This window comes from Marmota monax, unplaced genomic scaffold, assembly GCF_021218885.2.
Source record: "Marmota monax isolate L192 unplaced genomic scaffold, Marmota_monax_Labrador192_F-V1.1 WCK01_AAM20220418_F8-fsc00005, whole genome shotgun sequence".
Classification (NCBI taxonomy): Eukaryota; Metazoa; Chordata; class Mammalia; order Rodentia; family Sciuridae; genus Marmota; species Marmota monax.
Genome location: NW_026692254.1, coordinates 29496923 through 29520654, shown reverse-complemented (window position 1 = coordinate 29520654; position 23732 = coordinate 29496923). Strand labels below are relative to the sequence as shown.

General features: G+C 42.6%; 2 protein-coding genes across 8 annotated transcripts in view; both read left to right on the top strand.

Annotated features, from left to right (window-relative positions):
• The window catches only part of Cpeb1 (cytoplasmic polyadenylation element binding protein 1), an 89010-nt gene extending 70884 nt beyond the window's left edge, over nucleotides 1-18126 (top strand). For 4 of the 7 annotated variants that reach the window (XM_058577468.1, XM_058577462.1, XM_058577459.1 and 1 more), the window contains exons 4-12: nucleotides 3708-3928; nucleotides 5730-5982; nucleotides 7866-7979; nucleotides 8260-8364; nucleotides 9135-9271; nucleotides 12891-13089; nucleotides 14353-14447; nucleotides 14993-15073; nucleotides 16642-18126. In XM_058577468.1, the coding sequence (XP_058433451.1) occupies nucleotides 3708-3928; nucleotides 5730-5982; nucleotides 7866-7979; nucleotides 8260-8364; nucleotides 9135-9271; nucleotides 12891-13089; nucleotides 14353-14447; nucleotides 14993-15073; nucleotides 16642-16752 (1316 nt within the window). In that variant the 3' untranslated portion in view covers nucleotides 16753-18126. The remainder of the gene's footprint in view (nucleotides 1-3707; nucleotides 3929-5729; nucleotides 5983-7865; nucleotides 7980-8259; nucleotides 8365-9134; nucleotides 9272-12890; nucleotides 13090-14352; nucleotides 14448-14992; nucleotides 15074-16641) is intronic. The other 3 variants (XM_046438228.2, XM_046438220.2, XM_058577466.1) reach the window with 2 other exon arrangements.
• A 1827-nt stretch (nucleotides 18127-19953) lies between these two features.
• Rps17 (ribosomal protein S17) lies at nucleotides 19954-23316 on the top strand. Its single transcript, XM_046438207.2, has 5 exons — nucleotides 19954-20073; nucleotides 20341-20492; nucleotides 20960-21065; nucleotides 21531-21596; nucleotides 23190-23316. The coding sequence occupies exons 1-5, from the start codon at nucleotides 20071-20073 to the stop codon at nucleotides 23268-23270; spliced, it is 408 nt and encodes a 135-aa protein (XP_046294163.1). The 5' UTR covers nucleotides 19954-20070; the 3' UTR covers nucleotides 23271-23316.
• The last annotated feature ends 416 nt before the right edge of the window (nucleotides 23317-23732 follow it).

Sequence of the window (23732 nt, the reverse complement as noted above, 5' to 3'; positions counted from 1 at the left end):
AGTTGATGGTCTTAAAGAATTTGAACAGAAAGGAGAGATGCCAGGACCAAGAAGACAAAGAGATATGGGATCCTGGCAGTTTGTATCGGTGGGGGAGGAGGGTTTGTTGAGGATTCAATCCAGAGCCTCATGCATGCTGGTTGAGTGCTCTGAGTTTCATCTCCATCCCCCTGACAATTTTTTTTAATTAACAAATAAATGGTGTACTATGGAATATGAAGCATGGTGTCAGAAAGGATCAGGTCCCATTTTGTCACTCATGAACTGCGACTTACACATATTGACTACCCCCTGACTCATGATTTCCTGTGTTAAGATGGTGTAATATCCACTTTTTAGGATCCAGTAAAGTTTATTTTCCTGAAGTACTTCTGGCATGTGTTGGATGTTCAATAAATGGAAGTTGCCATTAGTGTTAGGGACTTGATTGAACCTGGTGCAGATTGTGGAACAAATGACTGACCATGAGCTGTCAGCACTTGAGGAAGTATAATTCATTAGTGACCACCATGGGATGTCATACCATTTTCTATTTAGACAGGCTTGTTACCATAGTAGAGGAGTGCTGTAGACATAAAATTCCTAGCTATAAGCCAGAAACTTGACAAAGCCTCAAGTTCCCTATGTAGGTACAGTAGAAATTTACAGTTTAGTTGAGATAGACATGTATCAATAGAATAGTTAATAGGAATTGGCATGAATGAGAAAAAGTGACCTGTAGCAACTACTAGGTTGGTTTTTGACTCTTTTCAATGCACCTTTTTAAAAATGTAGGTGAAGACATAGCCCATATTTGTCTCCTTGGTCCCCCCACGTCAAACCCTGTGGATTAGTCAGCCATTCTTCAACATTTTTTTTCATAGTCCTTTTGCTAGATCTTGCTTATAACTCTCAGAGCTAGTCAATACTGTGCTGCATGAAACTCCCCTCTTCCAGGATTAACTAACTACCTTTAATCCTGTTTATCACTGGTGAATGCTCCTTCTAACTTCTGCTTTAGCTGAAGGATTTTCTTAAAAATCCTGCTTTGCCCAGTGGAACCTACTCTTTCTCCCAAACCATACCTACCTCAGGGTCATTCTTTTTGTTCCTTCTTACAGCTTGCAGTCTTTCTCCTGAAGATTTCAATACCTGGGTTTCTTTCTTTCTTTTTTTAACCCTGGTCCCAAGTATCACCATGAATTCTTTTAATATTCATATGGATGTTGAACATAATGTCTGATATTTCAGACTTTACCCATTCTAGTTCAGCCACCTGTATTTTTCATACTCTGGACTTTGCCACATTTGGAACTCTGAATAGTTACAGTCCTTCCTCTTCCTGTTTATCCTATAATGCTTTCTTTAATCTTCTCACAGTCCTTAGAACTTGCTGTTTCTCTGTATATTTCCTCCCAATCTAATGTCTCTTTTCTGTCTTTAGCCTATAACATCTGACCCTCTCCTTATCTCCTCTCTTGATGTCAGTATCAACTCTGTTGTCCCATTTTCTCCTTCACACCATCTCGGGGGAAAATCACAGCCCTCTGTGGGTCCAGTGCCCATTCAGGTACCTGAGCTCTGCTGTTCTGTTAAGTCCAACTTAAATACTTGGTCTCCCTCTCTGCTGGGAGCTAGGCAATTGTGGCTGTCTTCGTCAGATTTCCTAGCCAGCCTCTTTTGTTATCCCCTCAGCAGTTTTTCACATCATTTCTTCAGTGTCTCTCAGTCACCCTTAGGATAAAATCAAAATTCACTAATCTGGTTGTTAAGACTTTTTATGATTTGATTGTTACCTCATTGTTCACCTCCCTGAGCTCGTTTTTTTTGTAAAATTCGAAGGAGGACAAGGCCCTCTAGGGCATTGGAACCACTTTTAAGACTGATGCATGTGATCTGTGGGTTTCTCGGTGCTTTGCTGCATCAGGGAAGAACCTTGAGTAAATGTTTATACATCCTGCCTTTTCAGGGCAGATTTTCCACTTCTTTCAGGCAGGGGTTTGTCAAGGATTACCTGAAGTTTTGTCAAGATTATTTTTGATGGGCATCAGAATGGAAGTTTTTTGAGATACTTAGTTTCACCATACAGTTAAGTGTTGCATATATACAGTTCCAAGCTAGTGCTTAGAAAACTGCTTTGAAAGGCCAAGGTAAAACACTGTTTTCTTGAAAAAATAGTAAACAAGCTCCTTGGTGGCTGTAGTATGGCTCCACCCACCTTCATAAATATTAGACTGGCTAAAATTAAAAAGACTGACCATACCAGATATTGGCCAGGATTTGGGGAGACTGAAACTCATCATTGCTGTTGAGACTGTAAGATGGTATATCTACTTTTTTTAATTAAAAATATTTTTTCCATTATAGAATAACAATTTTGCAAATATATCTTCACTGTCTCCTGCATTTAAAAAAAAAAAAGTTATATCTAGAAAGGGAGATCGCATGCCAAGGAGATTGGATTGGTCTGATCCCATGGTAACAACTGTTTTGGATTTTGTGCACGCATATGTTCTGTCATGAATGGCAGTGTGTTTGATACTCTTGAGACCATGTCTTGACTTTGGTTGGTTTCTGCCTCTTGGTACTCACTCCAGACCCAGCCAAGCATTCAGTCTAACTTGGAGGCCTGGGAAAAAATAAGCTCTAGGTGGCCTATGTTTCACTTAATTGCTACTCTAGGCTAAAGGAGACCCAGTAACAGGCTTGTTCATTGATCACCTATATTATTTTGGATTCACCTAGGCCATTTTGAAAAATGTTTTATCAGTTATTCAGATGAAAAAAATACCAAATTAAGGGTTCTATCCTAGCTTTAGTGCCCCCATGGCTCAACAAAGCCCTCTTACTCTTCATTCTCATGGGCAAAGGTTGTGCTTTGCTCAGATCCCTCATTTCCCCAAGACCATGTGTGGAGAAATACTGTTCTTTTTCAATGTATGATATTTAAATATTGTGTGCTAGGCACCCTCTACTGAGTACTTTCCATCTGCTGTCTGATTAAGTCCTCCTAACAATGTTATGAAATAGTTGGTATTCCACTGAAGATGCCAGTGAGAAAGGGGAGGCTCAGAGAGTCGAGTGAGCTTCCCAGAGCTTGAAACATCTGCAGGAGGTATTAGGCCCAGGATTTTATCCTGGTTCATCTTAAGTCATAGAGTGGGCTTAACCATGCCATTCTGTTTCCATCCTAAATGTTTCAAATTAAGGGGTGCATAGAAGATAATTTGTGGGTAAGAAAGAAAGCTAGGAGTGTAAGCTAGGAGTTTGATGCTTGTACTATACCAAAGTTGTGGGATGTGGTATGTATTCCTGAATTTCAACTGTGTAACATTAAAAAGTTGGGAATTTTTCTAATAAGCAGATTGACAGGCAGAAAAGAATATGGTTTGGGATTACTAATTGTGCTATAGGTGTATTCAGGTATTATCAGCAGTTGAGATCAAGGTCCCCAGATGTTGGCACTAATCATTAAGTCTTGTGACAGAGAGCAGACTTTTTTGCAGGAACTCTGGTCTTCAAATAGTATCCTCTAACTGCCTTTCATGAGCTGTGGGGGTTCAGGTCTCAGAAGTGGATGGTAATTTGTTAATTATATTCTGTGTTTCTGGTATGCTTTCAGTGGTCCTACCTTAGATAGCTGTTGGAGGGGAAAAGAAGGACTTTTGGCTGGAAAAACTAAAAAATCATATGGTTTCTTTCTTTTTTTTTTTTTTTTTTGGTCCTAGTACTGAGCATGCTTCATAATCCGCTGGGAAATGTCCTAGGAAAACCCCCATTGAGCTTCCTGCCTCTGGATCCCCTTGGGTCTGATTTGGACAAGTTTCCAGCACCTTCTAGAGGATCCCGCCTGGACACTCGGCCCATCCTGGATTCCCGTTCTAGCAGCCCCTCTGACTCAGACACGAGTGGCTTCAGCTCTGGATCAGATCATCTCTCAGACTTGATTGTATGTAACATATTCAGAAAGGGAGTTTGAGGGTTGTGTTGCCTGTGTGTGTCCAAGGGGAATGAGGATGCAGTGTCTGTCTTAGAGCTTGAATGCAAGCTGGAAGATAGGATGATAGGAGACATGGAGGCCAGTGTGCATATTTGCAGAGACTTATTTTCAACAGAACCAAGGATCCTTTGAGTATCCATGAGTAATACATTTCAGATCCTAGGCTGAAGATATTTTAATAGTTACTCTAAAAGCTGGAAAACAGTTAATTTTAAAAGTAAATTTGGGGATCCTGGAGTGCTCTATTTTTTGACCTACTTGGGTGGTTAGCTTTTAAACAATAACATTTATTGTACCTTTTTGAATGCTATCTCAAAAATTTTATTAATTTTTTAAAAATAATCTTGACAGCGCTAGGATTTTAATCCAAATTGGATTCTAGCTCTTATGTTTTTTCCACTGACCCCTGCCCACTCTGAATACAAGACGATGGTAAATCTATGAAATATTGCTTCAGAGTTAATTTATGTATCTCATATTCCTTATTCGTGTATGATATGTGTGATCTCCATGATAAGTAGAGTTGGCAAATGGATTAGAGTAGGTGGCCAGGATATAGCTAGTATAGATAGAATTGCATAGAAAAGGGATAGAAATAAATATGTGGAATTGGCAGTAAGACATCTTCCTGAAATAAAATACAGTTTCAGGTACTTTCTGAGCCTTGCATTTCTAATTCCAAATCCCCTGAGCTGAATGTTGAATGAATATAGAATGGTTTGTTTTCTCAGACTCTTCTTTTCCATCTAAGGCTTAGCGATATTATTATGGTCATGGTTTCCTATTCATGACCCATCCTGTTTTCTGTCAGCCTGTCCTAGACTGTGAAAGCTGGCATTGGTGTTCACACTGCCCATTGGTTTTGTCTTTTCAAACTGTGTATTTCTAGAAGAGCAGCCACAATAGGCCCTTTCCTTCTCTGGGCTACAGTCTGTTGCCCTGTGAGCTGCTTCTAGTTCTGTTTATGTACTTTAGATGGAACTAAAGTACTTGGGAATGTACCTCAGAACTAATATTGGGGATTTTGTTTAAAGAACTTTCTTAGCTACCCTGCTCCAAGAGCTAATTAGGGGAGAAACAAGGATGACCCAGAAGAGAATATAGTGATAGTATTAGAACTTAAAATATTCTATCAATCAGTTATTTTGACCTTTTTTTGATAATATGGTATCATTTTACCCTAAATTAGAATTTAAAAGCCTTGACAGAAGCATGTTATATAACTCATGTTTCTATACCTTTCTGATAGAACACTTGTCCCTTGTATAAAGCACTTTGGCATTCTACTTCTAATAATTTGACCAAAGAAAGCACAAGATAATGAAGCAGCCTCCACCCTCCACTGTGCTGGGGATTAAACCCAGGGCCTTGTGCATGCTAGGCAAGCTGTCTACCACTAAGTTAAACACCCTAGCCCAGAAGAAGCAGCATCTTAAAATTTTTATTGATGATTTTGAAAACTCGAAAAGAGAATCTAAATATTTAACAGTAGGCAAATGGGTCAGTGAAATGTAGCTTGTTTCCTAAATAAAACATGATAAATTCATTGAACTATCTGGCAGTGTGGAAAAATGTTGAATGGGGAAAGGAAGAGAATTTAATTGTAGTATAAGTACAGTTGATCTTAAAAATGCACAGGAAGAAAGTCTGAGAAAATGTATCAAATGATAAAATGTATGTTAGGTATTTTTCAGTATTACTTTATAACAAAACCTTAAAAAAAAAAACTGTCTCCTTTTTCTTCCTCTAGTCAAGCCTTCGCATTTCCCCTCCTCTGCCTTTCCTGTCTTTGACTGGGGGTGGTCCCAGAGACCCTTTAAAGATGGGGGTTGGGTCCCGTATGGACCAAGAGCAAGCTGCTCTAGCCGCAGTCACTCCCTCACCAACCAGTGCTTCAAAGAGATGGCCAGGAGCTTCTGTGTGGCCATCCTGGGACCTTCTTGAAGCTCCCAAAGACCCCTTCAGCATAGAGAGAGAGGCCAGGCTGCACCGGCAAGCTGCAGGTGAGTGTGGCTTGAGAATGTTTGGGGCCTGACGCCTTATTCTCGGAGCAGAGAGAAAGTAACCTTGGTTCACACCATGATGAACTGTCTAGAAGAGATTTGGTTGCCTGGTGAATTCTCTAGATACACAATGAATCATTTGTTCTGTGGAGTAAGGAACAATTTTGAGGTTGAGAGGAAAGAGACAGATAATCAGGTACACAAAGCTGTGCCACAACATAGGGGTTAGATCCATCTCTTGCTTGTTTTCTTCCATGGAGATAGCTTTGTGCTGCCCTTGATTTGATTCTTTTAAGGGTGGATGCCTCCAGAGAAACTTTGGAAATGATGCCTGAGATTTTGTCTACCTCTCTACCCCTTTTCTGATTCAAAGACTTGCCAGCCACAATACATGCTGGGGCTTTCTTCCCTAAGGCTTTCTGATTGGTACACTCAGGGATGCACTGGGGATGGGTGGTCCATTTGGCAGTGTCTAAGGTATGAGATGTCATCAAGTGCCTGGTCTCTTAAGAGATCTTAAATACATATTAAATTGTTTTTTCTTTATCTATCAGTGCTTTGAAGTAAATGAGCTATATATGCCATTGACTACTAATGTTTCAGGGAAATGCTCACCAACCACTGTTCTGAGGTCTTGGAGTTGATGACTAAGTGCATGATAGTTTCTCTATTCCAATTGTCTCCTTAGGCTTTAGTTTCTTTCTACTTAGAGAGCTAGTTCAGATCTCATTCTCTCCTAACAATGCTGCTGCTGCCCTTGTCATCTAATGGTTTTGGCAGCCCACCTTTGTACTTTCTCTGGTGCCATTGTTTTCCTGTGAATTGATATTACCATGCTTTCAAATGAGGCCATTATATTGATTTTCACTTTGGTCCTAAAATCTACTGATCGTTATGCCCAATTTCTTGCTGTATCGAGACATTGGGCCTGTGCCTGTTAGGGAATGGGCTTCCATATCCTTGTCTTACATGAAAATGATGGTTTATTTGGATGTCTACCTCAGTATTGAAGAAATAGGGCAAAATGGTAAGGACTAGCCACAATCCCCACCTAGTTTAGTTTTTTTGATCAAGAAAGGCACAGACTGGGTGGAGACAGGATTACGTACTGATAGGTGACTGAATTGGTCATCAAGAACATGTCTCTAGAAATAGTTAAGGATGGGCCAAACAGAAGAAAGTTCCTATAGAGCAAAAAGGGCTTTTAAACAAGGTATTTGTGTTTGGTGTAAATAGGAAGTGCCAAATCCATTATTGTTCAGTATTGGCATCAAGGAGGGCCCTGTGTCATGGTTCTGACTTGGGGAACAGTGTGACATTTCTGATTTTTTGAGTTGCTAGTGGTAGTATATTGGCAGTGTTATGACTTCCATGATTGAGTTCAGAGCCAAGACAGGATAAGAGTAGAACAATAGTTTCTCATTCAAACATTGGGGAGAGGGCCTATTTGGATCAATAAGCCTATAGGACATTTTTATTTATAGGACATTTATATAAAATACTCTATTTACTTGCAAGTAATTAGAAATTTATTTAATACTATAAGCATAATATCCAGATAAAACTGTTTTGTGGTTAGCACTATCAGTTATATGTTTGAAAATAGCTTGGGATGTGATGATTGTTTACCTTATATGTCTGATTTGGCATTCCTTTCAATGTTAGTGGGGACAAAATTGTTAAATTAGGATTATCCAACTAAACTGAGTAGATTTATGAGATATGACATTTCTTGCCTTTCAGAATAGTTGTGGATATTCTCCCAGGCAGCCAAGTTAGCATTGTGGCTGGTTTATTTCTTCCTGGACAGGTTCATTCCGAGGAAGCTTGGTGACTTTGTCAATTCATTGACCCTTTGTTTGTTTCTTCATCTTCTTCCAAAGCTGTGAATGAAGCCACCTGTACCTGGAGTGGCCAGCTTCCTCCCCGCAACTATAAGAACCCCATCTACTCCTGCAAGGTGTTCCTAGGAGGTGTTCCCTGGGATATTACGGAAGGTGAGATGCCTTCAAGACCTGCCACAGAGTTGAAGGTGGGGAATGTCTTTCAGGAGACGAGAGGCTGCATCTCTGCCTCAGCACAGTGTGTTACTGGAGCGGGTGAGGAGACAGGTGCATTTCATAGACTCCCTTAGTGCTTCGTTTCTGGTATTTACATCTGTCACTTGAGACCAGAGTTCAGTTCCAAATTGTTCATCAAGAAAGATGAGCCTATGCTGTGCTTTTCCTAGGGAGAATGGTGCCTCAGTTTCTACTGTTCTTTCCCATCTCTTTACAGCTGGATTGGTTAACACCTTCCGTGTTTTTGGCTCTCTAAGTGTGGAGTGGCCTGGTAAGGATGGCAAGCACCCCCGGTGTCCTCCCAAAGGTAATATGCCTAAAGGTAATAAAGACATGGTAGGAACTTTTATTTCCCCTCCTTAGTACATAATCTCACCAAAGGGTGATGGGATGTCACAGCCGCATGCTGGTAACATGGTGGGCACTCCAGGGCACATATCTTCCAGTGTTCAGCATTTCCTCTTTGATTTGTCACATCCCTCTGTTTCTTCTGGGCTAATGTGTATCTCTCTCCTTCCCTCTCAGAATGAGGCATTTGAAAAGCTTTCCCTTGCCTGACTTTGCTGCCCAGTTATGTTGCTGCCCGACCTAATTCTGAGATCCCTTTGGAGTTGGCAGGAATGAGGACCAAACACCTGATTCCTCACTGTTCTCTAAAATGAGATCCCTTCCCTGTAGAAAGGAGAAGGAGCTATTTTCAACTCTGCCCCTCTTCATGAAACTGAACCAATGGTTTAACTAGGCTTTTAAAGCAATACTTGTATCCCTTGGCAGACTGGGTACAGACCTGCCATCCCTCCTGGCTCTGCTGACCAGAGTATATTCTATCCTGGAATAAAGAGCTGGGGGGCAGTGGTGGGGTCCTTTATCTTAGGTTGCCATTCTTTCAGGTGGGAGATGGTATCTCTCTCTCCCTTGGCCTGGCATATGGCGCATTAAGTGCTTCCATTCCACAAGACTTTCCAGGAGTAGAACAAAAATTATCTTGTACTCAAGGCCTCCTCTCTTGGAAGAAACCACTGTTGTAAAGCCAAGGCTGAGGAGTAGTCACCTGAGGAATGTTAATGTAATTTTTTCTCTCATTGGGAATAGGGTACGTGTATCTGGTTTTTGAGCTAGAGAAGTCTGTCCGGGCCTTGCTTCAGGCTTGCTCTCATGACCCACTGAGCCCAGATGGCCTGAGTGAATATTACTTCAAGATGTCCAGCCGAAGGATGCGCTGTAAGGAGGTGAGTTATTAGCATGGTGTCCTTTCTGGGTCCAGGTGGTAGATGGAGGCACTGGATTTCCTTGGGATGGGTAAATATTGCAGACTGCAAGAGGCAAGAGGTATTCCCATTGAGCTAAGAGATCTGTTCTTCTTGTCATACAATAAATAGAACAATATCTTCTAATTACACTTTTAACAACCAACTTTTGTACCTTAATGTACCTTAATGGGCTAAGAATGCATGCACGCATACACATATACTCTTGCCTATAGAGATCATATTATCTCCCAGCTCATTCCCCCTCCCCCAAACCCCCCTTATTTTTATTAGTTTTTTTTTTTTTTTTGCCCTTCTGGGGATCATATCTAGGGTCTCATGCATGCCAGGCATGTGCTGTACCACTAAGCCATGTCCCTAGCCCTCCTACCCTCCCCTTTTTCTAGCCTATACTTTCATCCCAAACCTCTTACCTTAGAGATGAAATTGAGAACAGCATTGTTCTCTTGGATTAATTAGTAAAACCACAGGTACTTTCTCTAGTTTGGCTCTTCTGACCTCCCAGTATCTAGTGGGTAAATCCCCCACCATGTCGTCTTCATTCTCATTCAGGGCTTTATTAGTTAGTTTTCTCCATATAACTCTTTCCTTATGCTTCTTTGGTTTCAGCCTGGGTGTTCTTGGCATTATGGAGTTATCTCACCTGGGGATCTCGTAGCAGATCCTTGTCTCAGGCTTACTGGGTAGTCTGGGTGGAGTTTAGGAATCTTGACTATAATAGGCGATCCATTGGTTTTAGTGGATAGAATCTGAGACCATTTGTTTAGAGTTCAGGAATTGTTGTAGGGTTTTTAAAAATGTGATTCCAGAACACAACACTTTTAAAACATTAGATTACGTTTCTGAAATTTTGTTTCCTCATCGGCTAGAATAACCTTTTTATTAAAAAGATCAGAGAGGCATACATAGGCAAAGCACAAAGAATATTCAGGGCAGCAAAACTATTCTGTATGATAATACATATAATTCAGCATGTAGTGGTAGATACATGTCATTACATGTTAGTCCAAACACTTGGAATGTTCAACAGACATCAAGAGGGAACCTAGCCAGGCACAATTGCTTGCAATTCCAGCTTCTTGGGAGGTTGAGGCAGGAGGATCGTAAGTTTGCAGCTAGCCTCAGCAACTTTTCAAGGCCTAAGCAACTTAGTGAGACCCTATTTCAAAACAAAATAAATGAAAAGGGTTTAGTAGTAAAACCCCTCTGGGTTTAACCCTACCAAAAAAAAAAAAAAAAGAGTAAACCTAATATAAACTAGGGACTTAATGTGATGATGTATGAAATTAATCAGTCATAACAAATCTATCTACTGGTGCAGAATGTGATGGTAAGGGAGGCTAGGCAAATTTCAGTTTTACTGTGAGCCTAAAACTACTCTAAAAAGTATAATCTACTTTTTAAAGATGTATGATATGGGGGAAAATACCTATTTCTTCTTTTATTTCAGCAGGAAAACCGATTTCAACCCATTTATTTTTTAATTTTTTTATACCTTTATTTTATTTATTTTTATGTGGTGCTGAGGATTGAACCCAGCACCTTGCACACTCTAGGCGAGTGCTTTACCACTGAGCCACAACCCCAGCCCCTATTTATTTTTTAATAGATATAAAATATTTATTTACAAATAATTTTTCTCAACAGATAGCAATTACACATTTTTATGGGCTTCAGTGTGATATTTTAGTACATGTATATAATGCATAATCAGATCAGGTCAAGTGGCATACCAATCACCTCATATTTTGTTTTCAGTTATTTATCAGAAAAATACCTATTTTTCTGGGGTGAACATATCACATTTAAATAATCCATGTAACAAATTTGACTCTGTTTTATGGGTGTTCCCTGTGTCACTCACTTTCTTAGTGACAGGGCATGTTCATCTTCTGGCTGCCCATGGTGATTCCTGGTCCCCCTACCTTCTCTCCTGTCTTGCTGTGTGGCTCTCGGGCAGCAAGCAAGAGTTCATTATATTCCAGGACTTAGTTCACATGCTGCTTCTCCCGTGTGCCCTGCTTTCACACTCGAGACTGTGATGTTCACACCACAGACCATTTCTCTAGTGTTTCTGTGACACCTTCCCCATCTCCCATTCCCTTCTTGTCACCTTGTAGAGATTTAGTATTTTTCTCTGATGCATTGGCTGTAGGCTGTCCTTGTTCTCCTACTTCTCTGGCTTTTTTAAAAAAATATTTTTTAGTTGTAGATGGACACAATACCTTTATTTTACTTATTTATTTTTTATGTGGTGCTGAGGATCGAACCCAGTGCCTCATACATGCTAGGCTAGCGTTCTACCACTCGGCCCCAGCTCATCTGACTCTGTTTTCACCGTGACCACCACCACCACCATAAACACAGTCAGTATTTGACTCCCGGCTCACTTCTTTTTCATCTCAGATAATTTATCCACTCTGCTCTCTAGGTTCCTGTTCTGAGTCCCACTTTTCTGGGGACCCTTCTTTTGTGTGTTCTATAATTCCGAACTCTTTGGTATGTAAAATGGGATTTTTCATCTTCTGCTGGCTCCTCTCATCCTGGAGTCATATAGACCTAGATCTCATCAATCCTGATTCTTCCTTGTTTGCCTACCATGCTCAGGTGGTCTGAGTTCTGAAGATCTGAAGAAAAATCTACTTGGGGGCTGGGGATGTGGCTCAAGCGGTAGCGTGCTCGCCTGGCATGCGTGCGGCCTGGGTTCGATCCTCAGCACCACATACAAACAAAGATGTTGTGTTCACCGAAAACTAAAAAATAAATATTAAAAAAAAATCTACTTGGTCTTGTCCTGTTCTGGGCTTATTGCCACCAGCCTTGTCCATATCTTAATCACCTGTCATCTGAATTACTGTTTTTGCCTCCTTCCTGGTTTCTGCTTCATATCTCTTCTTGTTTCAAGACTTGGAAAAAAAAAAAAAGATCCTCACAGATTAATTTTCTAAAAACATCTGGTCATCTGTCAACTCACTTCATGTGACCTCCTACCAGGTTTTGTTCTGGACCCAGAGAATTCAGAGGTAAAAGACTTTGTCAGCTCCTAACCTGGTGTTACTCAAGATCTCGGGTCTCTGTGTGTGACTTTCTGCCATTTCAGGTGTTCCTGACACAAGTCCTCTGGTGCATATGTTGGGCCAGTGACCATCTCACAAATATCATTAGCATGCTCACCCCTCTGTTCTTCAGACCCCTACTTCCTTTCTTGAGGAGCCACACTTTCTGTTAATCAATTTTTGTGGTCTTTGATTAGAACATACAGTTGGAGATTATGACAGATTGCTGGATTTTGGGGTATGACATTTTGGAACAGTTTTGTTTACTCTCCAGGATGAGTGAGTGCTATTCTTCCCTCTACCTTCAGCATTCTAGACACATGAACTCGGTAAAATTCAAATTGGGATGGGTAAGGGTGTCTTACTAGATGCCTGTGGGCTTGAAATGGGTGAGGATGCCTTCTCACCCCTGCATGGGCCTCAGTAGCCCCAACCATACTACTTTTAGAGCATATTCTCTGCCAATCAAGAGCCTCTCTCTGTGGCTTTCTGCCAGAGCTGATATACCTTTGGGGGGTTTTCAGGTGCAGGTGATCCCCTGGGTGTTGGCTGACAGCAACTTTGTCCGGAGCCCTTCTCAGAGGCTGGACCCTAGCAGAACAGTGTTTGTTGGTGCCCTGCATGGGATGCTCAATGCTGAGGCACTGGCTGCCATCTTGAATGACCTATTTGGTGGAGTCGTGTATGCTGGGATTGACACAGATAAGCACAAGTATCCCATTGGTAAGTGTCCTATTTTTGTGTGGGAAAGCTTGGTGGCCCCTGGGAATAGGCCAAGATTGTGGTACTTTCTCTTGGGAGTGGAAAAAGAGGCCTGACCTAGGTCTGTGGATCAGCTTATTTTAGTGGCATAGCATGTTTTCTAGACAAGTCACCAGTATTGGACCCTCTGCACCCAGCCTTCTATCCCCACCTCCCACACAAAGAAGAGAAAAGTTATCAGAGGCTCTGCAAGGTGATTAGTGATAATTAGACAAGAACTTTGTTGGAAGCTCAAAGTTCATAGCCAAACCAGTTTGGGATAGACAATGGGTAATATTTTATTAAAAGGTCACACTTTTCTGAACTTACCCAGTTTCCTTTATTAAAAATTCTTGAGAAGCTCTGGTGTTGTCTCAGGTCAGAAACCAGGTCAAGCTGGGGGAGGATTTTCTGGATGACTCTGGTAACAGTGCAGTCATAGCCTGACTGTCCCAGGTAGGTGAGTCTGTGGGTCTGACCACTAGGTTTCAGTCTGACCACTCCTAACCTCTGATGGGTTAGGAGGTAGAGCAGAGCCTGAACTCTCTGATCAAGACATGGTAACCCACCTCGCCAGATGCTTAGTCTGCCCACCCACACTGAATCTGGTCAGGAAGGAGCACCATGTGCTCATCAGTGCTGTGCCACAGATTGAGAACAAGGACTTCAGAGACTGTAGAGGCGGAGGCGGCACTTGGCAAGAGGAGGCTTCTGCAGTTCTTCTACTAGGACTCCAGGTTACCTCCAGGCCAGAAGGGGTGTGTCTTTTGGGCCTCCTCTTCAGAGAGATATTCTGTCTGCATCTTGGTTTCTACCCTGAACCCTTACCCCTACCTGTGCATTTTCCTATACTGGAAGAATCCCTTTTCTGAATGATTTGTGACAACGTGGTCTATAACTGCCTTAATATGGTAGCCACCAACTAAATGTGATGATTGAGCACTTGAAATGCAGCTTCTTCCGTATGTTAAAATATTTTGGACACAGGGTTAAATAAAATATATTATTAAAAATTAATTCCACCGTTTTTGTTTTGGTATAGCTTAAGAATCATGTAAGTACCCGATATTTTTGTTGGACAGCACTGCTAAAGAAATAAGGTTTCTTGAGTATAGCTTAAGAATCATGTAAGTACCCCATATTTTTGTTGGACAGCACTGCTATAGAAATAGGATTTCTTGAGTGTCGAAGAGTGGCATTTGGGAGAATTTGGCGAGAAAGTAAGCCCATGTCTATTATTCCTAGGGTCTGGTCGTGTGACATTCAATAACCAACGTAGTTACCTGAAAGCAGTCAGTGCTGCTTTTGTGGAAATCAAAACTACCAAGTTCACCAAGAAGGTAAGTGGGCTGGTGTGTGCCCTTACTCTGGGGCATCTCAGAGGGACTTGGTTTTTAGTTACTACCCAGGGCAGGACTGTGACTGAGAAAGTGAACCAAACCACAGAATTAACATGACGATTGGGTGGGCCTGATTTGCGTAGGCTCAGGAGGAAAGGAACTGAGATGATTGAGCCACCTGAGAGAGCGGGCAGTTTCCCTCAGTGTTATATTCATCTGGTATTGCTAAATAGCTTACTTCCCTTTATCCCTTTTCTGAATCCTCTGAACACTTGCCTATTACTAAGTTATAGAGGGCCAAGATACAGTTTTCTGAAAAGAGTAGGCCATAAGGGGTGTGGTTGTCTGAGTCCTCAAGGCAGCCATGTGGCTCTGCATGGTGTGAATCTGCCATCTAGTTTCGCTGTCTATGTTCTCTTCCCATAATTCTCTCTAGTTGCCATTAAAACAAATATCCAATAATGTGCCCAATAATGTGTTCCTGCAGCTCACCTAGCCTCCTGGTGAGAAGAGCCATTTCATCTTCCTCTGTTGCTTTTCTGCAGGTTCAGATTGACCCCTATCTAGAAGATTCTCTGTGTCATGTCTGCAGTTCTCAACCTGGTCCTTTCTTCTGTCGAGATCAGGTGAGTCCCCTGGGCACTGATGTCTGTGAAGTTCCTGTGTCAATTAAAAATTAAGCCATGTTTGTGACATTGAGTGTTGGAGTTCTGAGGTACTTCATGTCTGAGAACACAGAGGAATAGGTAGTAGTCATGGGATACACTATAGATAGTTGTACCAGAGCTCTTGGGGAAGCTTATTGAATTGAATTTTGATACTTCAGCCTTCTTCCTGGGCTGCTGCTATGCAGTGACATTGTTGGTTGGTGGTTTTGTAGATACCTGTGTGGTTGGCTCAGTGGTACCTGTGAGCCAGGTACTGCTGCTCTGGCTCTGAGACCCTTTGGATTTTTCCCAACTCAAGGACCCTCTTCTGGACTGCTCTGATTTTTATGCCTGGGCCATACCCACAGTTGTCAGAAATAGCAGCATGGAAACTTTCTATTGACTGTTTCTGGGTGGTGGATTGTGGATGGATCTGGATGTGTTTGGCATTACTTCTCAAAGTAGAAGGTACATATGCCTCATCAGAGAATCTTGTTGAAATGCAGATTCTGATTCAGTAGATTTGGGGTAGATCCTGAGATATTTCATGTTTATAACACATTTCCATGTGGCATCTGCATTGCTGGTTTGAATCACACTTTGACAAGTTTTGGGGGAAGTTTTGGGGCCTCTTAGGTCACTAGTAGTCCACCCATGCTTAGCTTTGTTTGTTTTGTAGTGATAGTTTTCATTCAGTTTGGAGTCTCTGGTTAGATAATCAAACTAAGACTCCCAAGTGAGAGTTTGAAGTTTGGATAGTTAGGTAAAGCCTAAAAATGAGTAACTTTCTGATCAACTTTCTCAGGAGGTCTTTTATGGACCAAATCTTTCACAGGTGGTCCCCATTTTCAGAGAATTGCTTAGAAGTTAACAGTTTTTGCCAGGCGTGGTGGCACAAACCTGTAGTCCTAGTGACTCAGGAGGCTGAGGCAGGAGGATTGCAAGTTCAATGCCAGCCTCAACGACTTAGTAAGTCACTAAGCAATTCTGTGAGACTCTGTCTCGAAATAAAATATACAAAAAGGGATGGGCATGTGGCTCAATGGTGGATTCTCTGGTATGGGGTGGAGGAATGGGAGAAGACTTCCCTGAGGTTACCCAGCTAGCAAGAGTTGGGGCTGAGACTGAGGTCCAAACCCAATCACCTCTCCTTACTTACTGGGAAATGAGCCTGGCATTAGAATCTGTACTCAGCTTTTCAGACATTCTCTCATATTAGCAGCCACGTGATAGAGCTACTCTGTGGGAGGTGAGAAGGGTAGGGGAATAGAAGACCAGATGCTGTTATGAGAGAGGAAAACTGCACAGTATTTGTACATACTTGGAGCCCAACATGTTTACTTAAGAGACCCACAGAAATAAGACTGGATTTGCTATGGTTGGTCCAGGGCTTTGTTAGATTGAGAGGGCTTGCAGGAACCATCTCTTCTAGCCTCACAGAGACCATGGGGGTCTCCAGTGTCCTCTCCAAGCAGAACAAGCAGCTCATGCAAACAGCCCCTATGCCTAGTGCTGAAATAGGCATGACATTCCTCTTTTATCCCCAGGTCTGCTTCAAGTACTTTTGCCGGAGCTGCTGGCACTGGCGGCATAGCATGGAAGGTCTGCGTCACCACAGCCCCCTGATGCGGAACCAGAAGAACCGAGATTCCAGCTAGAGGAGCTGGCCTTGCCCAGTGGCCTGTGGAGCCCAAGGCTGGCAGGTCAGGCAGCAGCCTGTACCACTGTGCCACTGGCAACCAGGGAGCTGGTTTCCCGAGGACAAGGGAAAATTGTAGTCACCTTTGCACTTGCTGAATCTGTCTTTGTTTCTGCACTAATTAATGCACAATGAGTTTTGTTGGGTTTTGTTTTCAGGGGGTGTGCCAGGGCAAGGGCCCTCTGGACCACCCTCCAAGCGACTCGGTAGTTTTCCCAGATTTTAGTTCCTCATTTTGCAGATGAAAAGCAAAAAAAAAAAAAAAGAAGAAGAAGAAAAAAAAACTGTGTCCAGAAGGTATTGACACGGATGCCTACATCTAGGTTTATTTATTAAAGCGCTTTTTTACATTCCTTGCAATACTGATGGTGATGATGCGCAGGTCTCATTGGTTTCATTCTTGCAGTTGCCATACAGTGCCTTTCCATTTATTTAACCCCCACCTGAACGGCATAAACTGAGTGTTCAGCTGGTGTTTTTTACTGTAAACAACAAGGAGACTTTGCTCTTCATTTAAACCAAAATCATATTTCATATTTTACGCTCGAGGGTTTTTACCGGTTCCTTTTTACACTCCTTAAAACAGTTTTTAAGTCGTTTGGAACAAGAGATTTTTTTCTTTCCTGGCAGCTTTTAACATTATAGCAAATTTGTGTCTGGGGGGACTGCTGGTCACTGTTTCTCACAGTTGCAAATCAAAGCATTTGCAACCAAGAAAAAAATTTGTTTTATTTGAAACTGGACCGGAAAAACGGTGTTTGAGTGGCTGCTGTATATAGTTTTAAATGGTTTATTGCACCTTCTTAAGTTGCACTTACATGGGGGGGAGGGTTGATAGAAGTTTTTAATCACAAAATCACAGGACTTTTTTTCTTTTGTAACTGAGCTAAAAAAAAAAAAAAGGGCTGCTTTTTTTGGTGGGGGCAGATGAAGGCTCACAGGAGCCCTTTCTTTTAGAGGGGACAAGTACCCTTCCTTAATATATTTCATTTGAGGAATGTATGAATCAACATTTGCAGTTGACTGAAATGCTACTGGAATTTGAAAACTTGACTCTTTTCTTTCCTTCTTTCTTTCTTTTATTTTAATACTACTTGCCCCTCTTAGGGAAGCTGTGTGCCAAAGAACCAGTGTCATAACCCCCTCCTCCCTCCTGCTGAGCTGATGTTGCATTGTTGCATATCCCAGCTACTCTGTGGGTTTTGTGAAGCTGTGTGTGAAGTCTCTACCTCATTGTAGTATATGCAGGCAAGACTGCACTCTCCTACAACAGATGTGTGGAGTAAGCTGTGGTGTAGTTTTTTTGGCACATAATAAACACGTTGCAGCAGAATTCTGGCTTTGTCTTTGTATCTTGAGATGTGGGTGATAGATTCCTAAGAAAAACTTGTTTCCTTGGATTTTCTGTGGTGGGATTCTAGTCCAGGATGATGGTGGAACCATGTGGGAGACATACTCTTGTGAGTTCTGGGTCTCTTCCATAGCCAAATGTACTTTTGGAGATGCCTCTCCAGTAGGTGGTTGCTTCATGTAAGAAGCTCTCACACTGAAGTTTCTTGCAGCCTCCACATGAAGCTTGGAAAATGTGCAGGTATATCTGCCCAGGTGTCAGGAGCCACTTGTTCTCGTCTTCTGTGAGCCCTTGCATGTTTTTTCTTTTTCTTTTTAACAAAAAATAAATATATATATATTTTTTTTAGTTGGACACAATACCATTATTTTATTTCTTTATGTGGTGCTGAGGATAGAACCCAGGGTCTTACACATGCTAGGTTAGTGCTCTACCATTGAGTCACAACCCCAGCCTCTGCAGGTTTCTTCCTGGGAGGCTTCTCAACCTCTTGAACTTGTCTATGCTGATAATTCAGCTTTTTGCTGGTCTTCAGGGAGCCCTATCAATCACTGGACTCTTAACAGGTTTCCAGAACTTGGGACAGAGTCTCATGACTTTTTTTTTTTTTTTTCAGGTAGAGTAGGCTGAGCCCAGCTGTTTGATTCTTTAGGAGATTATGATTTAGTCTGAGGTATAGAGTCCTGCAAACTGAAGCATCACCTCTGTGAGGTGGAAGAGTTTATATTGGGTAGGGCTGGGGAGACCCCTCAAACAAGACTGAGATTTGATCTTGTACTTTGGGCCTGACAGTTTGGGTTAAACTTCATTGGAAGCTTACTGATAAAGGAAGTTCCTACAACTCTGAGATTCTGACCCTTTTTGTATCCTCTTTTAACTTTCCTGTATCATAGAGGCATCCCTTCCCCGCCCCCCCCCCCTTTTTTTGTCCACATGCTACTTTCAGGGTGAAGGCTTCCTGCCCTTTATCCTTCCATCCCCAATAAGTTGGAAATTTGGAGTGGCTGAGACAAGTTGAGGAATGTGGCATAGTCCTGGACTCTTAATACATCTAACCTGGCCTTTCTATAAGTTAAGTGTGACCTAAGACTCTCCAGCCCAGGGAGCAGACCTGGAGAAGGAGGGCGGGGACGGGGCCCTCCCCTTCCTAAGCTGATAAGGGCAAAAGGGACAAACTGCTGGTGGCTTCAGAAAGGCCTAATTTTGGGGATGGGTAAGGCAGAACAGTCTGGAGACTGCAGTGGTGGGTGGAGGAAGGAGAAAGCACTTTCACTTGTTGGGAGTGCTGCAGGTGAACTAGGACCCTTGTTTATTTAAATGAGAGCTTGCTCTGTGCCAGGCACTGTTCTAGCACTAGGGATTAGCTAAACAAAAGGGCCCTTGCTGTCATGGGGCTCAGCCTTTGTTTCTTGACAGGTGCCTTAGCACTAAGAGCAGTATTAAAGGAGTACTGTACATAAATTGTAGGGAAAGACTGATAGTGTGTTTGAGCTAACGAAGAAATCAGACAATTTCTCTTAGTACACCCATTTCTCCTCCAGATTAGACATGACAAATCTGATCCACAGACGCAATGAGGTCCCTTGGAGGGGTGCCATCCCTTTCTCGTCTTCCCAAGCCTCAAAGCCTATTCTTTTCGACCTGGAGTGTGTGGGAGAGAGGCATCCCTCCTGGTCCAGAGCTCATCCTAACAGGAACAGCATGACAAGGGCCTGGGCCACTAGGTAAAGCCAGAACGGAGGGGGTAGCACCGCCCACTGGAGCCGGACGCGAAACACCCCGCTTCCGCCCCATGCCGCCAGAGGCCGCTGTGGTACTCCCGAGCGAATTCCGCAATTCTCGCCTGAGCGGAAGTGGCTTTCTGGCCGGCGCTTTATATTGCCTCTCTCGTACTTCCTGTTTCCTCTTTTGCCAGGACCCGCCAACATGGTAGGTGTTTTCGCTTGAGTGCTCGCTCCTCCTCAATCGTTGTCCATCCTTAGTTTTCCCGGACCCTGGCCCACAATGGGAGACTTTGGGCCAGTCGGAAGCGGGTTCCCGTTAGGCTGGAATTGCGACGGGCGCGGTTTCTGTAGAGCTGGGGTTGCGGTCGGCGCTAGTTACTCCCTCCCGTCCAGGTTCACCTTTCTCCTGCGGTGATTCTGGTTCTTTAACCCGGACTTGCCGGCTTGCTAGTGATCTCGTCTCTGCCCGCAGGGCCGCGTTCGCACCAAAACTGTGAAGAAGGCCGCCCGGGTTATCATCGAGAAGTACTACACGCGCCTGGGCAACGACTTTCATACCAACAAGCGCGTGTGCGAGGAGATCGCCATTATTCCCAGCAAGAAGCTCCGCAACAAGATCGCAGGGTGAGTGAAGGCCTGGAAAAAGGTGCAGAACTGTGACCGCGGGAGTTGCCGTCCTCGGATTTGGGGAAGACTTTTCCCCCCCCCCCCCCTGATGGTTTTGTTAGCGCCAAGCTCCCTGGTACTCTAGAGGGAGTTGGAGGTTTGTTTTTGCAGATTTTGCTGGGATGTTTGGGTTATGACTGGCTGTCATGGTTAAGGTAATCGAAGTCAGATCTCTGGACTTAAGTCTTACTTGGTTTTTATTTGCTTTTAATAAAAATTACTCATTGTTGCTATTACTCAAAAAATTGGTAGAACTATGTGCGAGAAACCAAAGGAACAGAAATACTTCACTAAGGGGTTCTGAGTGGGAGGTTCTTCGATGGGGAATCCTCTTTTCTCTTGTGAAAAGAAGTAAAACTGATGTGTATCCAGATGTCCTGGGTACCAGTAAAAGTCCAGTGTGTTCTTACTGTGTGTACTTACAGCTATGTCACACATCTGATGAAGCGGATACAGAGAGGCCCTGTGAGAGGTATCTCCATCAAGCTGCAGGAAGAGGAGAGAGAAAGGAGAGACAATTATGTTCCTGAGGTAAGTTTTTTGGATCTTTAGGTTTCTGGCTTCCAAAGGGACCTCCACTGAGAGTTTAAGGAGGCCTTTTACCAATGCACCCTCAACCAACTTGTAGGTGCCTATTATCTCCTGTTTGGTGGTCTTTTTTGTGACCTCTTGGAAGCAGGTTAAGTCTGTTTTTCCACATGAAAGACCTCTTGCCCCTAACAGTGTTTTTAAAATGCAAGTTCTGTCTTAATGGTTTTCTGGGTAGTCAATGGGGCCCAGGAAGATAAAAGCAGAACAGCTTCTTGGGGCCTCTTTTACTGCTACAACAGACTTGATCACGTTATGGGTTCCTAACCTTTCTCTCCAGCCCCAGTACCCTCTTCTGGGTATGGGGAGGGGTTTGTTTTTACTTCCTATCTGCTAATTTAAGAATGGGGGACAGTTGAGGTGAGGGAGAGCTCAGTGGTTGATATTTTGGGTCTGTCTCCCTTCTAGGTCTCTGCCCTGGATCAGGAGATTATTGAAGTAGATCCTGACACTAAGGAAATGCTGAAGCTTTTGGTGAGTGTCCCTTAGATTTCTAAAGTAAGAACTCCTTGGTCAAGATCCATAGTAGCTTTCTACTATTTGTAATGGCAGTAGATCAAGTCCAAGGTCACAACTAGTAAATGGCACTAAACAGATTGCTTTTAAAGTGGTTTAGCTAGTATTGAGTGCTGGGTGGTTTGAGAATTGATTGATTACTCATCACAAGATAATCCCAATGCAGTGGTATCCAGTATATCCTTCTTAGTTTCTTCCATTTTCTTTTTGGTTCTGTGGCTGACTTATCACATACACCCCCTTTGTCGAAGTCCTGCCTCACTCCTTGGGTTACTGAATGTTTGAATGCTCATCTAAGAAATGAGCTGTGATCTCACTTGTAGATACACACCAGGCACTATTTAGATGGTTGACAGCTATTTTCAGTACAATTTGATAATGTTTCTCTTTGGCTTATCTTTGTCCTTTTACATTAAGTTGGTGAAAATAGCATGGGCCTCAAAGTCTATGGTGCTGTTGGTGACTTCAAGCTTCTCCCCTCTCCATTTCTTATCTTTAAATGTTAAATCATTCAAAAAGAGTAAAAAATGAACTCCTATGTACCTAACACCCAGTTTCCAAAAAACAGACTGCTGTGGGCTGTGAACCTTTACCTTCTGAAATAACCTTTGTTTGAAATGCAGCTTTTTATTTTTTTTCCCCCTTGTTTGAACTGTAAAATGGGTTTTTGAGAATGAAATAGGAGAATGAAGCAGGCCCTAATCTGGTCCTGTTTCCACTTTCCTTGGTAACTTGTATTCCTGGTGTTGAACTTTTGCCTGAAGCTGGTCCTGAAAATGACGTTTTGTGTCATGGAGGATTTGTTCCAGTAACCCCCCACTGTAATAAAATCTGGATGCTCAGTGGCATGTTTGCATATGACCTACACATTCTGTCCTGTACTTTTTAAGTCATCTTAGATTATACCTAGTGTCAAATCTGTGTCAGTTGTTACGCAGTATTGTTTAGGGAATAATGACCTAATGAGCATATATGTTCAGACAGATTGTGGGTTTTTTTCTGAATACTTTTAACCATGTTTGGTTAGATCCATGGATATGGAGAGCCAATCCTATTCTCAAAGGATGGGTCTTGTCTAGGGCACGAGTCAGCCATCTAGTGGGTAGAAGCCAGGGGATGCTGGCACACGTTCAGAGTGCAGAGTAGTACCCTCTAACATATCTAGGCCAGTGTATCTGTAGTACCAAATTTAATAAGCACTGTTTTGGGATGAAAATGAGTTGTGAAAACAAGAGCTGTATGGCAGGTTTGTGAAAGTTAGAAACAGTGGTTTAAGCAGAGATTTTAAGTAGCTAGGCATTGTTGAAGAAAGGTCACTAGTGGAAAGTGGAAGTCTCCTAACAGCCAACTGCTCAAGAAGAGGGGTTCTTCAGATATTGCCTAGACCTTCCTCAGTGTTATGGCCCTAGCAGCAGAAGACATTTTTTGTGCCGCGTCCCACCAGTCTAACTACATACTATTGGGGGCTGGCAGCAGTCTCGCAGTGTTGCTATGGGGCAGACCACAGATCTCGCCTGTTCAGCTCACATTGAATCCGTTTTGTTGTTCCAGGACTTTGGCAGTCTCTCCAACTTGCAGGTCACTCAGCCTACCGTGGGGATGAATTTCAAAACACCACGTGGAGCTGTTTGAATCTTTCTGCTATGCTGTAATATTTTCAATAAACCTGGGAAAACAACTTTGCCTGTGTCATCTGTGGTGTTGGGTGTGGATGGAGTTAACTGCTGGCAGTTGCTTGAGATTTCAAGGAGCCATGTCCTATGATTTAGGAGTGGGTTCACCTGAATTCAGTAAAGGAGAAAATGTTAGCTGGATTCCTAGTACTAAGAAAAGGTGTGAATGTGAGTACTGAAGCCTGAAGAGAGGTTGGGGCATGTCCAGAGGCTGCAATGCTTTTTCAGTTTCCTCTTTCATGCCCTGGGTCCTTGCTCTTTACCCTTTTAAGGATACACATAAATTGTGAGATATTTTTGAGGCTTATGATCCTGTTCATCTTTTACTATTTTTGGTACCTGTTGATATTCCAACTCCATCATTATACAGTATTCTGTAATGAGCTTTTTCCCTTACCTGTTCACAGCTAGCTTTGGTTTA